The sequence below is a fragment of the Tenrec ecaudatus genome, chromosome 8, assembly GCF_050624435.1.
Source record: "Tenrec ecaudatus isolate mTenEca1 chromosome 8, mTenEca1.hap1, whole genome shotgun sequence".
Lineage (NCBI taxonomy): Eukaryota > Metazoa > Chordata > Mammalia > Afrosoricida > Tenrecidae > Tenrec > Tenrec ecaudatus.
The window spans coordinates 5,946,575-5,965,809 of record NC_134537.1 but is presented as its reverse complement, the minus strand read 5'-3'; the positions used below and the strand labels follow the sequence as shown (position 1 = coordinate 5,965,809).

At 52.4% G+C, this 19,235-nt stretch overlaps 1 protein-coding gene across 2 annotated transcripts in view; it reads right to left on the bottom strand.

Moving 5' to 3' along the window:
• Positions 1-18,105, bottom strand: part of MED12L (mediator complex subunit 12L) — a 375,484-nt gene extending 357,379 nt beyond the window's left edge. For both annotated transcript variants that reach the window (XM_075555944.1, XM_075555945.1), the window contains exons 1-2: positions 17,846-18,105; positions 16,718-16,949 (exon numbers count right to left, since the gene is read on the bottom strand). In XM_075555944.1, the coding sequence (XP_075412059.1) occupies positions 16,718-16,816 (99 nt within the window). In that variant the 5' untranslated portion in view covers positions 16,817-16,949; positions 17,846-18,105. The remainder of the gene's footprint in view (positions 1-16,717; positions 16,950-17,845) is intronic.
• Positions 18,106-19,235: the final 1,130 nt, after the last annotated feature.

Genomic DNA, 19,235 nt, shown 5'->3' with positions numbered 1-19,235 from the left:
ACGGTGAGCCTCTGCTAGCCACCTCTCAGCCTCAACCCTCCTCTCTTCAGGTGTGCTCACCTCTTCAGGCAGTTAGCTGAACAAACCTCCCTGCCAGCCCAGCACTGCCCCCCCCCCCCGTCTCCCACAGTGGGGCCCATCACAGGCCCTACCAGACAGACCATTTCAGCAAGTGGCCTACACCCAAGACACTCTCGGTCCTTTCCATGACAAGAGCCAGAGTGATGGGCTACAGGCAGACCCTCAGGTGCAGCCCAGGCAGATGGGGAGCCTGAAGGTTCCTGCCAAAGTCAGCAATCGAGTCCTTCTAAGTGTGTCCTCTCACTTACGGCGTGAGCACAACACAGGAGTCTAGCCCCTTGCCCAGGAGAGGGTCACTCAGTAAGGCTGCCTCACATCATGCATCCTGGGGTCAACGGCAGTCTCACGAGGTCCACGGGCTTATCCATCCTGCTTCCTTGCCTTTCCTTCCATGGAATTGATTCCAAAAGCACTACCAAACTTCCGGAATCCAAATGGCGACCTCCCAGCCAGCTTCCTGGAAGCCCAAGCAGCCACAACCCGTGACGGTGATGGCCCGAGAAAGCTAGTTCTAACAGGGAGGTTAGCTCCACCTGATGACTCAGCGGGCAAGGAGAGCTCAACCCCATCAGGGGGATGAGTGGAGCAAAAGTGCCTACAATACCACAATTGCTAAACACTTTCACTGGGGGTAAACCTCGTCATTTTCCAGTGGAAGGGAACACAGAGGTTGGCAAACATTTCCTATAAAGCGCCCAAGAAATACTTTCTCAGCCTTTGCACCAGGGCTCATTCAGGAGTCACGCTTCGTGGGGCCCTCGAACAATAGGCCAGACCAACCACCCCGTCTGGGAACCCGAGTGGTTTCCCGCTCTTCTTTCACAATCCCATGTCCTCTGACCAATCTGCCACCACCTGCCACTGCTCCTCCAGCCCGGTTCAAAGCCCTGAGTGGCCCTGATCCCATCACCCCAGGCTTCCCTTACTGCAGATGCCCCCGCCCCCGCTGCAGCCGCCCCGAATGCTCTCTCCCGAACCAAATTCACAAGGCATGAGCGAGAGTGAGACAGAGCGACAGCAGCATCCCGGGCACACCCAGCTCCACACGCTGTACCCGCAGGGACGCCAGAGGTCACCACAGGAAGATCAGATGTGCCTGGTGCTGTCCCTCTCCCCTGCCTGGCTCTCACCAGACCAGCAGGCTTTTCTGAGGAGAGGGTGTGGCCAGCCCCCAATGGCTTTGATCCTTCCCCCACAGGCCCTACCGTGCTTCCACTCAAAATGCCCAAGGAATCCAACCCACTTTTGTGAATGCACACAGCGCGGGTAGCCTGGCTCTGCGCAGACAGCTGTTGGTTAGGCTCTGGGCTGCTATCACCAGGCCGGAGAGCTAAAGCTCAGCCACTCGGTGGGAGAACGGCGGGGCTGTCTGCTCCCGGAAAGAGTTGCTCTCAGAAACCCGATGGGGGTTACTCTGAGATGGTGGTGAGTTTGGTGTGGGCATTCGGTATAGAACCAAAACCCAAACTCACCACCATCAAGTTGATGCTGACTCATGGCAACCCTGGAGGACCGGGTAGAACTGCCCCTGTGAGTTCCCAGGGCCACAATGCTCTAAGGCAGCGGTTCTCAACCTGGGGTCACCTAAGAGCATCGGAAAGCACATATTCCCGATGGTCTCAGGAACCCAAACACCGGTCCTCTATGCATCTCCAGGCAGGTCCACGCTCACGCAGAGACGCCCACAGATGAGTACCCGGCGTGAAGACTGTTACGCATGCTACACCAAGACAAATTCCATTGACTTGTCATTAGAAATAAATATTTCACAATGTATAATTAATTACCTATTGTTTTGTGATAAATCACTGTGCTTTCATGATGTTCAATTTGTAACCATGAAAATACATTCTGCAGATCAGCTATTTACATGACAATTCATCACGGTAGCAAAATGACAGTGATGAAGTAGCAAAGAAAATAATGTTATGGTTGAGGGGTCACCACCACATGAGGAACTGTATGAAAGGGTCACGGTACAAGGAAGGTTGAGAATCACTGCTTTACGGTGACTTGCCCCCCACAACCTGCGAGCAGCATTTCCTGTCTCTAGTGATTCATTTTTCTCATCTACCTACCAGTCTGTGGGGCGGCCTGGTGGCGAAGGGGCTGTACATTGGGCTGCAACCTGCAGGGCCAGCAGTTAAAATACCAACAGCTGCTCCTCTGGGGAAGGACGAGGCTTTCTCCTCCCAGACAGAGCCCGTCTCAGAAACACGCAGGGCCAGCTCTACCCTGTCCTACAGGGTCACGATGAGTTGCCTTCGATTCAATGGCAGTGAGTGTCAGTCTGTACCCAACTGAATTTTTTTAAATTGGGTACTCTTACAGCTCTTATCACAATCCATACATACATCCATTGTGTCAAAGACATCTGTACCTATGTTGTCATCATCTTTTTCAAAACATTTTCTTTCTACCTGAGCCCCTGGCAGCAGCTCTTGTTTCCCCCTCCCTCCCATACTTTCCCTCCCCTACTCCCCCTTGATAATTTATAATGTATTCTCTCTCTTTTTTCTTCTTCATGTCTTATACCAACCACTGTCTCCTTTCACCAACTTTTCGGCTGTCCGTCCCCCTGGGAAGGGGGGCCATACATCAATTATTGAGAATGGTTTCCCCTTACTCACCCCCCCTTTCCTTACCCTCCTAGTGTGGTTGCTCCCCTTACTGGTCCTGAGGGGTTTATCTGTTCTGGATTCCCTGGGTTGCAACCTTATATCTGTACCATGTATATGTTCTGGCCTAGCCAGAATTTTAAGATAGAGCTGGGGTCACGATAGTGGGGAGGGAGGAAGCTTTAAAGAACTAGAGGAAGGTTGTGTGTTTCATTGGTGCAATACTGCACCCTGACTGGCCCATCCCTTCCTTATGGCCCTTCTCCTCGTTCCCAATGATATGCTTTTTGTTTGTTGAAAAAAGAAACTGGTCCTTTTTAGACCCATTGAGCAGCATTGTTGCAGAAGGCAGAGAGCGGGGTCGCCTCTCTTTCGGCGCTCCTGTATCACCCGGGTGGAAGGGCACAACGGCTGCAAACATGGCCGCATGTGAGGACGGTGTGTGCTCGGTTCCACTGTGCACAGGGTCACTCTGCATCACCATCCACTCCACTGCACCCAGGAGCAGCACACCACCCCGCGCACCCAGTAGGAAGCACCCGCCAACTAACCACCAGCAAGTGGAGAACTTCAAAAGCATTTTGGATTTATACTTTCTTAAAAGCAGATTTCATATGGGCAGTACAAATGTAACTAGTGTCCTCATTTACTTTTTCGTCTTATTTTTTCAAAAGGGAGCTCACATTTAGTCTCAAATGGACAAAAGACTAAAAATAGGTCAAGCCCCACCCCCAAATATTTTCCATACTGTCTACGAATGTGGTGTTTAAAAATAAAAATGAAAAGCAAGTGATGCCAACATTCACTTTCCAGGCACACTTCAGAAGTAAGATCCCATAAGTTACTTAACCTCGGACACAGCTCTGACCAAGCCTCCACACCTTTAAATAAACTGAACATCACAGCAACACATCCAAGTGACAACCAGACAAGATATACTTTTACTGTTTCCTCACTCTCGCCACGGCTCGAAATGGTCCTTATCCCATTAGATTAATCCACGGATGACCCAGCTTAGAAAGGAAAGCAGTAAATTCAACCCAGTTCTAGTTGACAAGAAGGCAGCATTGACAGGGGTGGACTGGGCCGCACTGGCTGAGGGCTGAAGACTGAGCTGATTCCCGCTAAGAAAATCCATCGCACATTTGAACTCTCCCTGGAAATGCCTGTCCACAAGTCTAGGTCAGTGGAAGCCCTGCACAAACCCTGTCTCCGCCCCTCTTTTCTCCAAGGAGACACAGCCCAACCATGGCTCAAGCACACACCATGCCTGAGTCCTCCACACATACACGGTCAACTCTGCATTGCTAGCTTGGGTAGAGAAACAGCTTCTCTCGGGCAGCCTTCATCTCCATTCTGAATTTCAACTATCACCAAAATCGATAAACACTGTTTAGTTTCTCTAAACCTGTAGCTGAGTGGGGCTAGCAGGAGCCATGTCTCCCGGGAACCCAGGTGGTGCAGTGGTTATGCATTGGTCGGCTAAGGACAAGGTCAGCAGTCTGAAAGGGCTAGGCTTCCTACACCTGTAAAGAGTTACGTCTCGGGAACCCCCAGGGGCAGTTCTACCCTGTCCTATAGGGTCGCTATGAGTCAGCATCGGCTTGATGGTACTGAGCTTGGCTTTGGGGTTTGAGGGGCCACGTCTTAAACTCCCTGCCACCCCCCGCCACTTGGCTCCAGATCTAGAGTTAGGAAGCTGTCTAGCAAACATGGCTGACTATGGATTGGTGGTTATCAGATCCAATCCACAGGCATCCTCTGAACATCTCTCATTTACTGTGCCTGGTTTCAGACTTCTGGACCCCAGGCATGTGGGGGAGCAAGTGTCTGGTGTGATCCGGCAAGCTGGTTTGTGGCTGTCTGCTACATCGGCCAGAGGAAACGAGTACTCCGCTGTCCAGGCCTGGGATGTTAGCTGGTCAGACTTTCTGCTTCCATGTGACCATCAGAACCAATGTCCCTCCCTCTGTGACCCTGACATAAAACCCAAAAATAGAAAAGGTTACATACTATGAGGATGTCATCAATGCCGCTGCATATTACATGTAGAAAATACTCAGCTGGCATGTTTTAAAATGGCAGGTTTACAAATGAAGAAGACCACCTAAACGACTCTTTATCACTACTATGATAATACCCAAACCCCCCACATAGCGTACCGAAGACCCCCACACACAGATCCCACCTCTCTTGTCTCTTCTCCTCGTCCCCTCCACTGCCGGCAATACAGGGCACACTCCACATTTCCTTCTGCCCTGCCGCCCTCCACACACACACTCCCCCCGCTCCCTGGGGTGAATTTCCCCCAATGCCCTCAGTCCTGTCCACTGCTGCATGCCTTCCAAGGCCCAGGCTCAAAACTGGCTTCCTCTCTCCCTTGGGTCACTGGGGAGCCCCCACAGCGGATCCCTGTGAGCGCTGAGGTCAGCTGGTGAGCTGAACAGTTCCCAGAGTCCCCAGTCCTAAGAGGCACCTGGTGCCCCAAAATGAGAGTAAGGCTTATCGCCAAGGTAAAGTGGGGCTCTGTACCCAAATGGGAGGCTTTTTTCAGAAGGGGGCTCCACAGGAAGCGACGATGCCCATCAACACACACACACACACACACATACACAAACACGCACACCCGGTGGCCTGTACCGGATCCGCCTTGACAAGTCGCCCCAACCTCTCTGGGACTCAGCTTCCTTTTGTATTGAACACAAATGGACTCCCCAAGAGCCTGGTATCTCCCCTCCGCACCAAAGGGTGGAGCCTCCTTCTCTGACCAAACAGTAAGTGCTCTCTGTCCCTTCCCACCAAAACTCTTCCCTCACTGGAGGTCCATAAAGGAGCAGCCTGCTCGGCTTCTGAGACATGCTGGTCACATGTGACAGCCTAGCAGGTAAGATGCAGGTGCTCTGTGCCTCATAGTCTTCATGAGTAGCCCTGGGGCCTCCGGGTGAGTCATCCTGGGCTGCTAACCCCCAGGCCCGCAGTCTGAAAGCACCCTTGGAGGAAGAGAGGCCGGGCTCTCTCTGATTGTTAACCGTTCAGCCTCAGAAACTCCCAGAGGCAGTTCTACCCTGCAAATCAGTTCTCTGTGAATCAGTATGGAGAAGTTTGGCTTGGTTTATATTCTCCATGAAGCCAGAGAACAGCAGAGTTGCAGGAACGTGTACTCCCTGACAGAGGGTGGCTACTGCTGTGATCCAGGAGCCCTCGAGGCAGCGCGGGTTAGAGAGTGGGCATTTCAAACCTACCAGCTACTGCGACGGAGAACGATGCAGTCTCAGACATCCCATACAGCTCAAAATGCAGCCGAATCAATTCGCTGGCAATGTGTCTGGTTTTGGGTGTTCTTAGCATGCTGTGTTTACAGGAGCGTGACAAGATAGGAAATGGCAAGTATTGTGAAACCGTGAGGATGCTTTAGGCCAGGAGAAATTTTAAAACAGTCCGTCAATGGTTAAAACCGTGTAGACAGCTACCATTTCCTCAACAGAAAATTAGCAGCCCCCACAATGCCATATCATCACTCCGTCACCTCTTCTTGAGTTGGTGTCTCAGTCCTAGGCGGATTCCCTCACGGTCATAAGACGAGTGTCCCAGCCCATGACTGTCCCAGCCAGAGACAGAAGTCAGGACACTAAGACACAGCTCACGCCTCCTGGGTCTGCACTCTGATCAGAGAGAAACATATATTCCCCAGAAGAGGCAAAGGGACTTCAGAATTTCCAGGGGAAATTCCATTATCCTTTAATTCTGTTTCTTCCCCCACCCCCACCCCCTGCAAACTTTCAGAAGCCTCCTCATATACCTAACGATGTCAGTGAACGTATACCTAGGAGAGTGCTCGTACATCCAAACTGCTAGCTTTAAAAAAAGCAGGGGGGGGGACATGGTTGGGAGAGAGGGGTGTAAATGAGGGACTGGAGCTGATACCAAGGCTCAAGTAGAAAGAAGATGTTTTGAAAACGATGATGGCAACATAGGTACAAATGTGCTTGACACATTGGATGGATGGATGGATGGATGGATGGATGGATGGATGGATGGATGGATGGATGGATAGATTGTGATAAGAGCTGTACAAGCCCCCAATAAAATGATTTTTTTTAAGGCATCAAGATTCTAATATATATTATTTACCAGTTCCCTTGCTGTAAGGTCTCACATTTTGGCCAATTTGGAGTTACTCACATGGTGGCAGGCAGTTAAAACTTTCCTGACATGGTGGTCATCAGGTGACAGGAGCCTGCTCAAGCACTGCAGGGAACGGCCGCCTCACGTGGAGTGAAGCATTGTCAGTGCTCCCACATGGCAGGCTTCAGAGACAGCGGAAGAGCCAGTACTGTCCCTCTCAGCAATTTAAGAATTATTTGGGAGACATAGAGATATTTTCTTACAAATGAAATCACCGGTATCTGAATGAAACCCTTAGAAATGTTTTCATTTCCACTTCAGCGCCATACACACACCGAAATAACTGCATAGGGCTCCGAGTCACAGGATGTCAGCCCCTGCTGTAGACCAAAAGATAGGTTCCCAAACTGATCTGATTGACTGGCCCCTTTGCAGGAGAGGGAGAGAGAGAGAGAAATTCAGCACCTTGCAGGCAACTAAAATCTTTTACCCTCTAGCCCATAATCCAGGATCAAGTGTAGGCGTCTGCTTTTGCAGCCCCCTGAGCTGTTCCAACACCCCCCAGGTAGTGGTACTGCCCATTTTGGGAGACATTCCGGTAGACGATTCTCCCTCGTTCCTAAGTGAGGAAGATGAACACTCTGACCCAAATCACGGAGCAGGAGCAGCAGGACAGGATATTCAACAACAGTTCTGACCCCAAACCTTTGGACGGCATCACGGATTGAAAAGTAGCTCCCCCGGCACCCTGCCAGAGTCCTCTGCCCACTGACCCATCAGCTGCAGGACCTCTAGCTTGGCTTGGCTCTACCAACAAGGATCCTCTCCGGTATGCCCAACCATGTGGAATAAGGATTCTCAGAGTCATTTCCCCCAAAACAAAGGCAATACACATTTGTTACAGCTTAGAATACAGACTGCTACAAAGAATAGACTGAAATAGATTGTTATCCTCAGAGATAACAATCATCGGCACATGGGTCCTGAGCCTTCCAGTTCAGAGACATAATTATGTTACAGAACGGAAAACCGTGCTACTTTGTTATTCCTTCATGCCGTATTTCTGACCCATTATGTAAATTTTCTTTTAAAAAAGTAAGCAAAATAGAACAGCTTCAGAAATTACCTGAAATGGTGTAGGAGGCCTGGTAGGGCGTGATCAAGGGTAATGTAACCAAGAGGAATTACTGTAACCCAAATGAAGACTGAGCATGATAATGGGACAAGAGGAAAGTCAAAGGAAATAGAGGAAAGAGCTAGGAGACAAAGGGCATTTATAGAGGTCTAAATAAGGCATGTACCTATGTAAATAGATTTATATACGAGGATGTGGAAATAGGTCTATGTGCATGTATGTATAGGTTTAGTATTAAGGTAGCAGATTAACACTGAGCTTCCACTCAAGTACTCCCTCAATGCAAGAATACTTTGTTCTATTAAACTGGCATTCCATGATGCTCACCTTTCCCGACACAATCACTGAAAACAAATGGGTGCATAAGCAAATGTGGTGAAGAAAGCTGATGGTGCCTGGCTATCAAAAGATATAGCATCTGGGGTCTTAAAGGCTTGAAGGTAAACAAGCGGCCACCTAGCTCAGAAGCGAGAAAGCCCACGTGGAAGAAGCACATGAGCCTGTGCGATCACAAGGTGTCAAACGGGTCAGGTATTAGGCAACAAAGAACAAAAAATCCTATCATTCTGAATGTGTGTGTGTGGGGGGGGGGGCGGTTAAAGCCCATCTGTAGGCAATTGGACATTCCCTTATAGAAGGGCCTCAGGGAGGAGACGAGCCAGTCAGGGTGCAGTGTAGCAACGATGAAACATACAACTTTCCTCTAGTTCCTAAATGTTTTCTCCATACCCACTATCATGATCCCAATTCTACCTTACAAATCTGGCTAGAGCAGAGGATGTACACTGGTACAGATATGAACTGGAAACCAGCAAATACAGGGCGGGTGATCTCTTCAGGACCAGTGGTAAGAGTGGCAATACCTGGAGGGTGGAGTGAAAGGGGAAACCGATTACAAGGATCTACATACAACCTCTTCCCTGGGGAATGGACAACAGAAAAGTGGGTGAAGGGAGAGGTCGGACAGTGTAAGATATGATAAAATAATAATTTATAAATTATCAAGAGTTCATGGGGGGGGAGCGGGGAAGGGGGGGGAATGAGGAGCTGATGCCAGGAGCTTAAGTGGAGAGCAAATGTTTTGAGCATGATGAGGGCAATGAATGTACAAATATGCTTTACACAATTGATGTATATATAGATTGTGATAAGAGTTGTATGAACCCCTAATAAAATGTTTTTTTTAAAGAAATTACCTCAAGACAATTAAAAGTCCAACTGTTTCCATGTTGCTCTCTCGGGGATGGGGGTGTAGGAGTGGGAGGCCTCTCGCCACGTCTGTCTTGGCTCCCTTGGGCCCTGAGGTCAGCCTCCGCTCTCCTGGGTAAGTCACCCAGCTCCAATCGTGACAACGCAGAGACATGAAGCCTGCTTCCCTGATCGCATTTCCCCAGCTGTGCATCCCTGACACTCTCCATTCTTGCTTCCCCTGTCACGAAGTCCCCATTCAAGGGTAGCTTTGAAAGGAACCCAAGTTCCCCTTGTCACACATTCTTCTAGTTCTACTTTGTCTTCACACGCCGGTGCACACACAGACACGCGCCCACCCAAGGCGGCACTGCTAATGGGCTCAATAATATCCTTGGACTCTTCCCTTCATCCTCATCCTCTCCTTTCTAGCGCTCATCTTCCGGAGTGGACCTCCAAAGGACCCCATTTCGTCTCCTCAGGCCACAGCCCGAAACAGTGTGGCTGCTCCCCAAATCAGCAGCTTTAAATTTCACAGTCTCCAAGGAGCCCCGCTGAAAGCCCAGGCCCACCGTCTACAGAAACCCCGCAGTCCCGAGTAAGTGCAAAGATTCACCCCACGAAAGAAAGATCGACCCAGAGGAAGCTTCCCCTGTGCCATAAAGCCATGTAGACCTGACAAAGAGAGCAAGCCTATGCGGGTACCCTCCTCCTTAAGCCAAAAAGCCAGAGAGTCAGGAGCACTGAACACCAGGGGAGGAAGGTGTCAGGTCTTGGGGGCTTTGCACTGTTCACTTTAACCAGTACAGCCAAGTCCAGATAGTGTGCAATGGTTACTTGTGAATTAAACTAATGGAATCCTCTAGGTCAGTAGTTCTCAACCTGTGGATCTCGACCCTTTTGGGGGTCAAATGACCCTTTCATAGGTGTCGCCTAGGACCATCAGAAAGCATGTATTTCCGATGGTCTTAGGAACCCGGACAGCGCTCCTCTATCCGTCTCCAGGTGGGTATGCTCACAGATGAGTACCCAGCATGAAGACTGTTACCCATGCTACACCGTGCTTCATGACAAAATTTCACTTATCTGTCGTTAGAAATAAATATTTCACAATATAGACTTACATATTGTTTGTGTAATGAATCACTGTGCTCTCACGATGTTCAATTTGCAACAATGAAAATCCATCCTGCCTATCAGATATTTACATGACGATTCATCACAGTAGCAAAATGACAGTGATGAAGTAGCGATGAAAATAATGTGATGGTTGGGGGTCCCCACCCCATGAGGAACTGTATGAAAGGGTCACGGCATTAGGAGGATTGAGAGCCACTGCTCTAGATAGTAGACAAATACCCTCACTAGGATGGAAGGGAGACAGACAAAGGCACCTCCACCCAAATAACAAAGGCTCTTCCCCCCACCCCACCCCCGCTACACACAAAGGTGCTAGATGTTTCTTTTTTTAAATCATATTATTGGGGGCTCGTACAGCTCTTATCACAATCCCTACATTCATCCCTTGTATCAAGCACATTTGTACATATGCTGCCATCATCGTTTTCAAAACATTGTTTCTACTTGAACCCTTGGTATTAGCTCATTTTTCCCTCCCTTCCCTATACCCTCCCTCCTTCACAAACCCTTGATAATTTACTTTTTTTTTTCCTTGTCTTACACTGACCGATGTCTCCCTTCGCTCACTTTCCTGGTGTGGAGGGGGTTATATGTAGATCGTTATGATTTGTTTCCCCTTTGTCCCCCGACCTTCCCTTTACCCTCCTGGTATCGCTACTCTCATTATCGGTCCCGAGGGGTTTATCTGTCCTGGATTCCCTGTATTTCCAGCTCTTATCTGGTACTAGACGTTTCTGAACCTTCCGAGAACGCACCTTTAAATTCCAAAGAAGATGAACACTTCACATAGCACCTTGGTCAAAAACACGCTAAGGCTTCAGGGCGGAGGGCCATGGCGAAACTTCTCCACAAATGAGTGCAGAAGCTGAAACGGAGGGTGTCCAGGAACCGCCTAGGACAGGGGCTCGCAATCTTCCTCATGCCGTCACCCTTTCGTACAGTTCCTCATGTGGCGGTGACCCCGCCCAACCATAACATTATTTTCGTTGCTACTTCATCACTGTCATTTTGCATTGTGATGAATCGGGCAAGCCCTGTGAAGGAATCATTTGACCCCCAAAGGGTCATGACCTATAAGGTTTGTACAAAACGCAAGTCCCAGAGCCTCCTCAGAAAGAGGGACTGGTCCGTGTGTCAACCTGTCCTCTCTTCCCCGACAACTTGACCACCATCCTGCCGCCTGCCTCTCCTCTCCCAAAGCTCCTCGGTGGTTTCTGAAGCAAGCATTTCTGAGCTTGGTGCATTTTAGAGGCCAACAAGAAAACTGAGAGGTTTACCAAAATAAAGCCAGCAAAGGGGACAGTTAGGAATATTCCGTCACCGGTTCAGAGTTCTTCCTGCGTTGTATTCATTTATTCAGAGACCATTTGCTGAACAGCTAGTCCTGGCGGTTCGGTTCACCGCTGTGTAGCTTGCAGAAGAGCCCTCATTTGCATGCAGTTTAGGGGCCTACGGAGCAGAAACTAAGCATTCTGAGGCCACATAACAGACAGCTACCCCCACCACTGAGCACACCAATGGACACAGGCCAATGGAACCATCCAGGATATAGGAAGGTGCCCTGGTGGCATAAGAGTTAAAAGTTTGGTCCCTAACAAAAACGCTGGCACCTGGATCCCAGCCTGGTCGAGAGACCTAGCAATCTGGTCTCAAAGATTCCAAACCCAAACTCCCTGCCATCTGATTAGCTATCGACTCCCAGGGGCCCTTCGGGGCAGAGCAGAACTGTCCCAGACTACATATCTCTATGGGGGCAGAAAGCTTCATCTTTCTCCCGAGGAGCTGATGTTGGTTTCGAACTGCTGACCTTGCTAGCAGGCCAACACATAAGCCACTACACCACCCAGGAAACCCAAAGGCCGGGTCAGGTTGCTGTGCTTCAAACTGGTTGCTATGTAACCAGAAACAAGGATAGGGGGAGATAGGTTACAGGGAACAGGTCGCTACAGGGTCGTTTCTAAGTGAGCAGCCAAATAAAGCGGAAACATGCCTGCGGGGAGAAGTAAGGATGGAGTGGAGCGGAGTAGGCGTGCTGGCAGAAGGAAAGCAGAGGAGGGTCTGCGGCGGTCCCGCCACCGTAGCCTAGTCCAGGGAAGCATAAAGCACAAGGGCCAGATGATATTATTAATACAATGAAGTGCCATGGGAAGCCATGGGATCCTTGGATGAGATTAGTTATATTCATGAGAGCTGGCGTCTACTGAGGGTCATCTGTGAACCAGGCGTGGACCAAAGACACATTTGCTCAGCTAACACTGCCCCCACACAGTAAGGAATTGATAAGGAGCTACTCCACAGGTCAGGCTTCCAACAAACAGGTAGAAAGTGGTGCAGTCAGAAGTCGGAGCCTGGCAGACTACAGGCAGTGGTCTCGGAGGTGAGCGAGGCCTGGGCTGAAGGCCAAGGTGAGGGGTTTGGATTTGATTCCAAGTGTAATGGCGGGAACTTCCTGACTCATCCGTCCCCAGGGAGACTATCTGAGAAAACCCACCCACTACACCGGGCTGAGCTGGCAGCGAAAAGAAATACTGCAACTTCAGCCTTCAATTCCTAGATCAGAGTTCCCCAAAGTGGATTGAAGACCAACATCATCTGGCAGCCAGAGATCTCAGTAGAAAGGTAAACTCTGGGGCCTACTGAAGCGGAGGGGCCTGGCACAGTTTCAACAAGCCCATCAGTGATTCGGGTGTGCTCTAAAGTCGGAGTCCCCGGGGGGCCCAGCATAGTATCCACACCAGCACCCGACCTTCCGCCTACATCAGGCTGTACCTGTCAGTGGGCAGGTCCTGCCCTGCAGGAGGTTACCCTCTCCCTTCCCTCCGGGCCCATGGCTTTGAAGTCTGGAAATCCCTCCACTGCCAGCCCACGTGGCTAATGCATTTGATTTCCTGGAGATACCTGCAGGGTCAGGAGGGCTGGTGGAGCAGTGGTTAAAGTGACGGCTGTGACTACAGGGCTGGTGCTCTGAAGCCGCCAGCGGCTACCTGGGAGGAAGCCTGACAGTCCAGAGTCACCACAAGTTAGACTCGATTTGCCGGCAATGGTTTGAGGAGGCAACTACTTCAGCGCTCAGCTGCTGACAAAAGTTTCCCAGGTCGAGCTGACCCAGAGGCTCCCCACAAGGCCCGCTGCTCGGCTTCTTTCAAGAAATTCAGCCAGGAAAACTCTGGGGATGCTTCTACTGAAATTAACCAGACAGGACTGAGCACTAGCTACATGTGCTGTCAGTCTGTTTAGGCCTCTTCAACCCCAGGATACAACGGCCTCCTCTTTTTAGACTTCTGGAGACCTGGTGGTGTTCCCAGGATATGGGTTAGACTGCTAACCCCAAGTTCAAACCCACCAGCAGCTCTGCCGGATAAAGATGAGGCTGTCTGTGCCTACAAAGATGTACAGCCTCAGAAGCCCTAGGAATCACCTGAAGGGCCGTGGGTCTGGGTTCAACCTTGTAGCCTCTAAGGCAAGTGTCAGCATCATGGACCTCACGTCAAATTCTCTAAAGCTGTCCCCAGGCCCCGGATTCTTATTCACCCCTTTTGCTACTTCCAACTGCGCATTCCTACAACTACTTCTGCTCTCAGCATCCCATGAACCAGCTGGTCCAGAGGCGTCCACAGACTTCACCCTTGACTGAACAGAACCGACCGGCTAGTGGGGGGGGGGGGGGAGGAGTGGCAGGAGCATGCAATGAAATCAATCACTACAAGTTACATACACATATTATACATACGACAAATTGTATACACAACTACACATACTACACATTAGATACACATACCGTAGACACACAAAGGCCTCTCTGTGAAGCCCCTTTAGCTGAGACCTTAACGAAGACCAGCAGGCCTTGACAGTGGCTCGGGACAGCAAACCTGTGGGTGCTATTCCAAGGGCTTTCCAGGTTTTCTTGTTCATTGCGCTCTCCCAACAACCTGATGGGGCAGGTAGTGTTCTCATCCTCACCCGGCCCGGAAGGAAACTGACGCATGAGGAGACTACAATAGTACAGAAACCGCAGAGCCTGGGATTCAAATGCAAGCCGACAGGCCCAGAGCCACCCTATGCTGAGCCTAGGCTAAAGGATTTGTTCAGTGTTGGTTTATACTGTTGTATGATTGGTGGTGATGGTGGTGGTTGCTGAGTGGCTCTGGACACATGACAACCCCAGGTGTGTAGAACAACCCCAGGTGTGTAAAACCACCCAGGCGTGTAGAAAGGAGCTGCTCTGCTGGGTTTTCAAAGAGTGACCTTTCAGATGCAGACGGCCAGACTGGCCTTCCCAGGAGCCTCTGGACGGGTTCAAATGGACAGCGAGTGTCCGTCCCTTAACTCTCTGTGGTCCCCAAGAAGAGAAACACCACAGAGCTATAACATGCACACCAAATCCATGCTTTTGTGTGTAATACTACCTGGGACGAAGTTCTTTAAAAGTTAGAGGAAACATTCAAGAAGAAATACAGGCGGGACAGGGTTAGGGCAGCAATCCAGAGGGAGGAACCTAAAAACACTAGGAAAACATGCTCACCAAGAACAGCCAACACCTGTTCCCCACAGAGCCCAAATTTGGCTCCTACCACATATAACTCTGACTGTGCCCCAAGGAGGGAACACGCTAGTTGCCCTGGGGAGAAGAGGACACCATCGGAACAACCAACTTCAGTGTCAGTCATTCTAGTATAAATGCAGGCCTGGTGCTCCAGTGAGTCAGTCACCGGTGCTTTCCTGGGCCTCAGTGTCCCTTTGTCAGAAAAAGCATTCCGAAAGTAAATAAATAGCTAAATAGAGCAGGCTCAAAGATGACTATGTTTCAGAATTCTAGAGAGTGCTCTAAGGACCTGAAATCCAGAGTCACAGAGATCCCAATCTTTAGTGAGCATCAACAAATGAATGCTCATGCCCCTCCCTCCCCCTCCCCCAACTAGACAGGTGCCAACAGGTATGTCATCTTTGGGAAGGAAGCAGCAAAACCGATAATGATCAGGGCTATGAATGTCCTTGTTCCCAAGAAGACTCTAAGAACTTCCTGCCACTAACTTTTAAGTGACGTTCTTCACTTTTGGTCCTTTCCAATCCTTAACAATTCATGTCAGGAGCGAGAAATGGATTGGCGAAGCCACAGACAAAACCTCATCAAAGGCAGCTCTCATGTTAAAAAAGAATCCCTACCGGGAACCACCTATAAAGCCTTCCCGGCTAGAATCAGAATTACTCCGGGGAGGGTCCAGCATATTGAACAAGCCCCTGGAAGTTAGCGGTCATTTTAACCTCAGGGATAGGCTTCTCAAAACTAAAATGGTTTAGACCCTTTCCTTGCCTGATTTGCAAAGAACCTTTCAGCAGAAGTCTAGAGGCCCGCAAACTTTTTCATCGAGTTTGAGATTCACAGAAAGGTAAGTTTCTGACATGTGGTGAGTATAGTATTTAGCTAGAGTAGAGAAGGGGTAGGCTAAAGCAGACAAACTCTGAAAGCACAGCTGGGGAGCAGGTGATATTAAAAAAAAAAAAAAGCAAAGAAGGAAAGGAAAGACAAGTCCCTGGGCAAATTATGTAGCCAAGGGTGATCATTATAAGCAGAGAGTTGTTACGTAATTACTTGTTAACCACTAACAAACACAGGGCTACAAAATGCCATGGTTACTCTAACCATTGAAGCTAGTGGTACCTGGTGCTCAAGTAAGGTCTCTCCAATTAATCTCATTCAGAGAAATAAACAATCCAGGGACCCAGTCCCTTCCAAGTTAACACGCCTATTTTGACGTCTACAAAACAGCCTCAAGCAATTAAGCCTCTAGAGATGAAAATCGGCATTTCTTTTTAATATCGATTTCTTTCTTTTTTTAAGGGAAAAAGAGAGACTTAAGTATGTTCAGCGAGCGAAATATTTATCACCTGGGGACAAATAAACGACTTCCATTCCAAACTGGCAAATTTGAGACATAAAAGCGACCTCCTCCGGTCGCCGCCACCCCCGCCCCCCCTCCACCTCCCCGCCCTCGGGTGGCGCAAAACGCGCAAGACCTCGGCGGCGGATGCACTGCATTCCAACATTTTTCAAAAAAGTTTACGAGGATCTACCGAAACCGCGGGGAGGGAAATACCGCAGGCAGGAGCGGGGAGAACGAGCCGAAGGGTTCCGGTGAGGAAAACCCCAAAGAAGCACCCAGCAGGGCTGCGCGGGGCCCGGCACCGGGGGAGGTACCGGGCACCAGGGGAGAGCGCGCCCCAGTGGAACCCGAGGGCTGACAGCTGCGGTCTCCGCCCCTGGGGGTGGTGGGGGGGTCCCCCAGTTCCCCTCCCCAACCCGCCCTCCACCACCAGCCCCGCTCCGGGACCCCTCCCCCGTAGCGCCGGCGATTCCCGCGGAGCCAACTTGGCCCCGGGTCAGCGCTGCGGAGCGCGGCCCAGGGTGCCCGGGGGGCCGGTGCGCCCTCACCTCCTTCTGCTTGGGGTCTTGCGGGTAGACGTCAGGAGGCCCGAGCCGGGGGCGCTTCAGCGGTCTCTGCTCATAGCTGAGAAGCCCGAAGGCGGCCATGATCTCTCATGTTAACCGGCGAAATGAATGAGAGTTGGAGCTGGAGCAGCCGCCTCTGAGCACCAGGGAGCAGCACTTTGCAGACAGACTCCCTCTCTCCCCCTCCTCGCTCGCTCGCTCGCTCGCTGTGGCGCTGCGGGCAGGAATAAAGCAGGTTGGATGCGGCCGCTGCCCGATGCGCAGACACGCACCGACCGGGGCAGCCTCGGGCGAGCTCCGGCTGCGCTCGGGCCTCGGGGCGCGCACGGCCCAGGGGCTGGGGGTCGGCCCGGGTCCGACGCGCCGCCTGCCTCCCTCCCGACACCTCCCTCCCACCCTGTCCCCAGGGGGAGGAGCAGCTGACGGGAACGTGTGACTTTTTTCACCAATGGACCCAAACCCACCCCAGCCGGGCTCAAGGTTGGAGTGGGGGAGGGGCGCAGGAGGAGGAAGGGGGGCGGAAAGAAAAAAAAAAAACTTTTCTGGGCGCCCAGGCGGGTGGCTCAAGTGCTCACCCAGCCAAGGGTGGCTCTCCTCTCCCGGGGAGGAGGCGACGTGCCGAGGGGTCCGCCCCCGCCCCTCCTCCTTCGCGGGGACCCTCCCCGCCCCCCCGCCGCCGACGCCGCCACGCGCCCACAGACCCCCCGCCACCTGGGCGCGGAGCCGGCCGGTGCGGAGAGGAGGAGACCGGGCGTGGGTGACGGAGAAGGGGATGCGCGCGGCTGGGACGCGACCCGAGCCTCCTAGACGCCCGCCGGGTTCCAGTTGCGCATCCGCGGCTCCGGTCCCCCCCCGCCCCCACCCCAGGCAGGGCAGCTCCGGGCAGGCGCCGAGGCGCGCTGCTGGCGGTCGCGGCGGCGGCGACGGCTGGAGGGGGCCGTGTTCGCGGTGGCGCGGGGCCGACTTAACCCTTTGCTGCCCCTCCAGGGGCTGGCGAGGTGGGGAGGGGGAGGGCTGGCAGCGCCGGCGGGGGCACCCGGCCCGCCGCCCTCCCTCACCCCCCACCCCCGGCTCCGGCCACAGCCCCTCCTCCCCCGCCCAACAGTTTACCTGTTGGTCCCTGGCTAGCGGGCAGGGGCCGGCGGCGGGGGCACTCGGGTGGCCGCAGCCTCCATGATTCGGGCTGCGATCGGGGATTTGGAGGCTCGTTTATTTGGTCGGGGATCCGGTGCGGGCGCGGCGAGCTCCGGGGACGCCGCGAAGTTTGCCGCTGTCTGGGGGCGGCGGGCGACGCGCCGGCTCGCCGCCAGCGGCGTTCTCGCCCCCCAAGGCCCGGGAGCGCGAGCTTCCGAGTTGGCGGACGGACGGCGGCGCGGCGGCCGCACTGAGCATGCCCAGCTCGGCGGCCGGACCGCGGAGGAGTTGGCTGGGAGCGTGGGGAGCGCGCTCCGATCCGCCTCTCCGGGTTTTCGCGGCCGCATATCGCGCAGCCCACGGGCCCGAGAGCCCGGGGCTGGCCCTGGGGTGAACCTGGGCCCGGGGGAGGGAGCCCCTAGCACCCCGCTCCGGGGCCGCGGTCCACGCGCACCGCTCCGACCTCTCGCAAGGTTTGTGGCCTGCGCCGGAAACCTCACCTGCGCCGCGCGCCCGGCGGCCGATCCTCCAGCAAAGACCTTGGTCATCCAACCCGCCCGCGCGCGCCGCTCGCTGCTCGCCTGGGTACCGAGACGCCGGGCCACCTGCCGCGGGCACGGCGAGGTCGGAGCCACGGGGGCGGGCCCAGCCGGTCTCGGGGGACCCTGCGGGAAGCGCGCCCCGCAGGATGCTCCCGCACTGGGTCGACGGGAATGATGGCCGCCATTTATGGAGACCTGGGTTCGGGCCCGACAGCCGGGGGTCTCTGATCCTTACAGCCACCCGCCAAGGCTCACTGCGCCCATTTTGTAGAAGGAAAAATTGAGTCAGCATGGGGATTTCAGGTGACTTGTTCAAAGTTCCCTCTTTTTTAAAAATGGCGAAAGCATAATATAACCGAAGCTTCTGTACAGAGCTTGGCGCACAGTAAACCCAAAACCAAACTCACTGTCACCAAGTGGGTTTCCGAGACCTAACAGTTGCCGGGAGTAAAAAGCCCAAGTTTGTCTTTCTCCCGGCGGAGTAGCTGGTGGTTTCAAACTGCTGGCCTTGTGGATCGCAGCCCAACGCATAACCACTTCACCAGAAAATGTTGGTGCCACCTGGATATCTAAGCAAAGGGAACAGGTGTAAGTATGGTGGTGATGTAGAAGCAATAGTTAGTCCCAACCCACTCTTGATGTCTTCTAGTTTGGGGCTGCTACTTGCAAGATCAGCAGTTCAAAACCACCAACCGCTCTTAGGGAGCAAAAGGAAGTTTTCTACTCCTGTATAGAGTTACAGTCTCAGAAACTCAGGAGCAGTTCCAGCCAGCCCTATAGGTTCACCATGAGTCAGAATCAACATGGGGGCAAAGAGTTTTTTT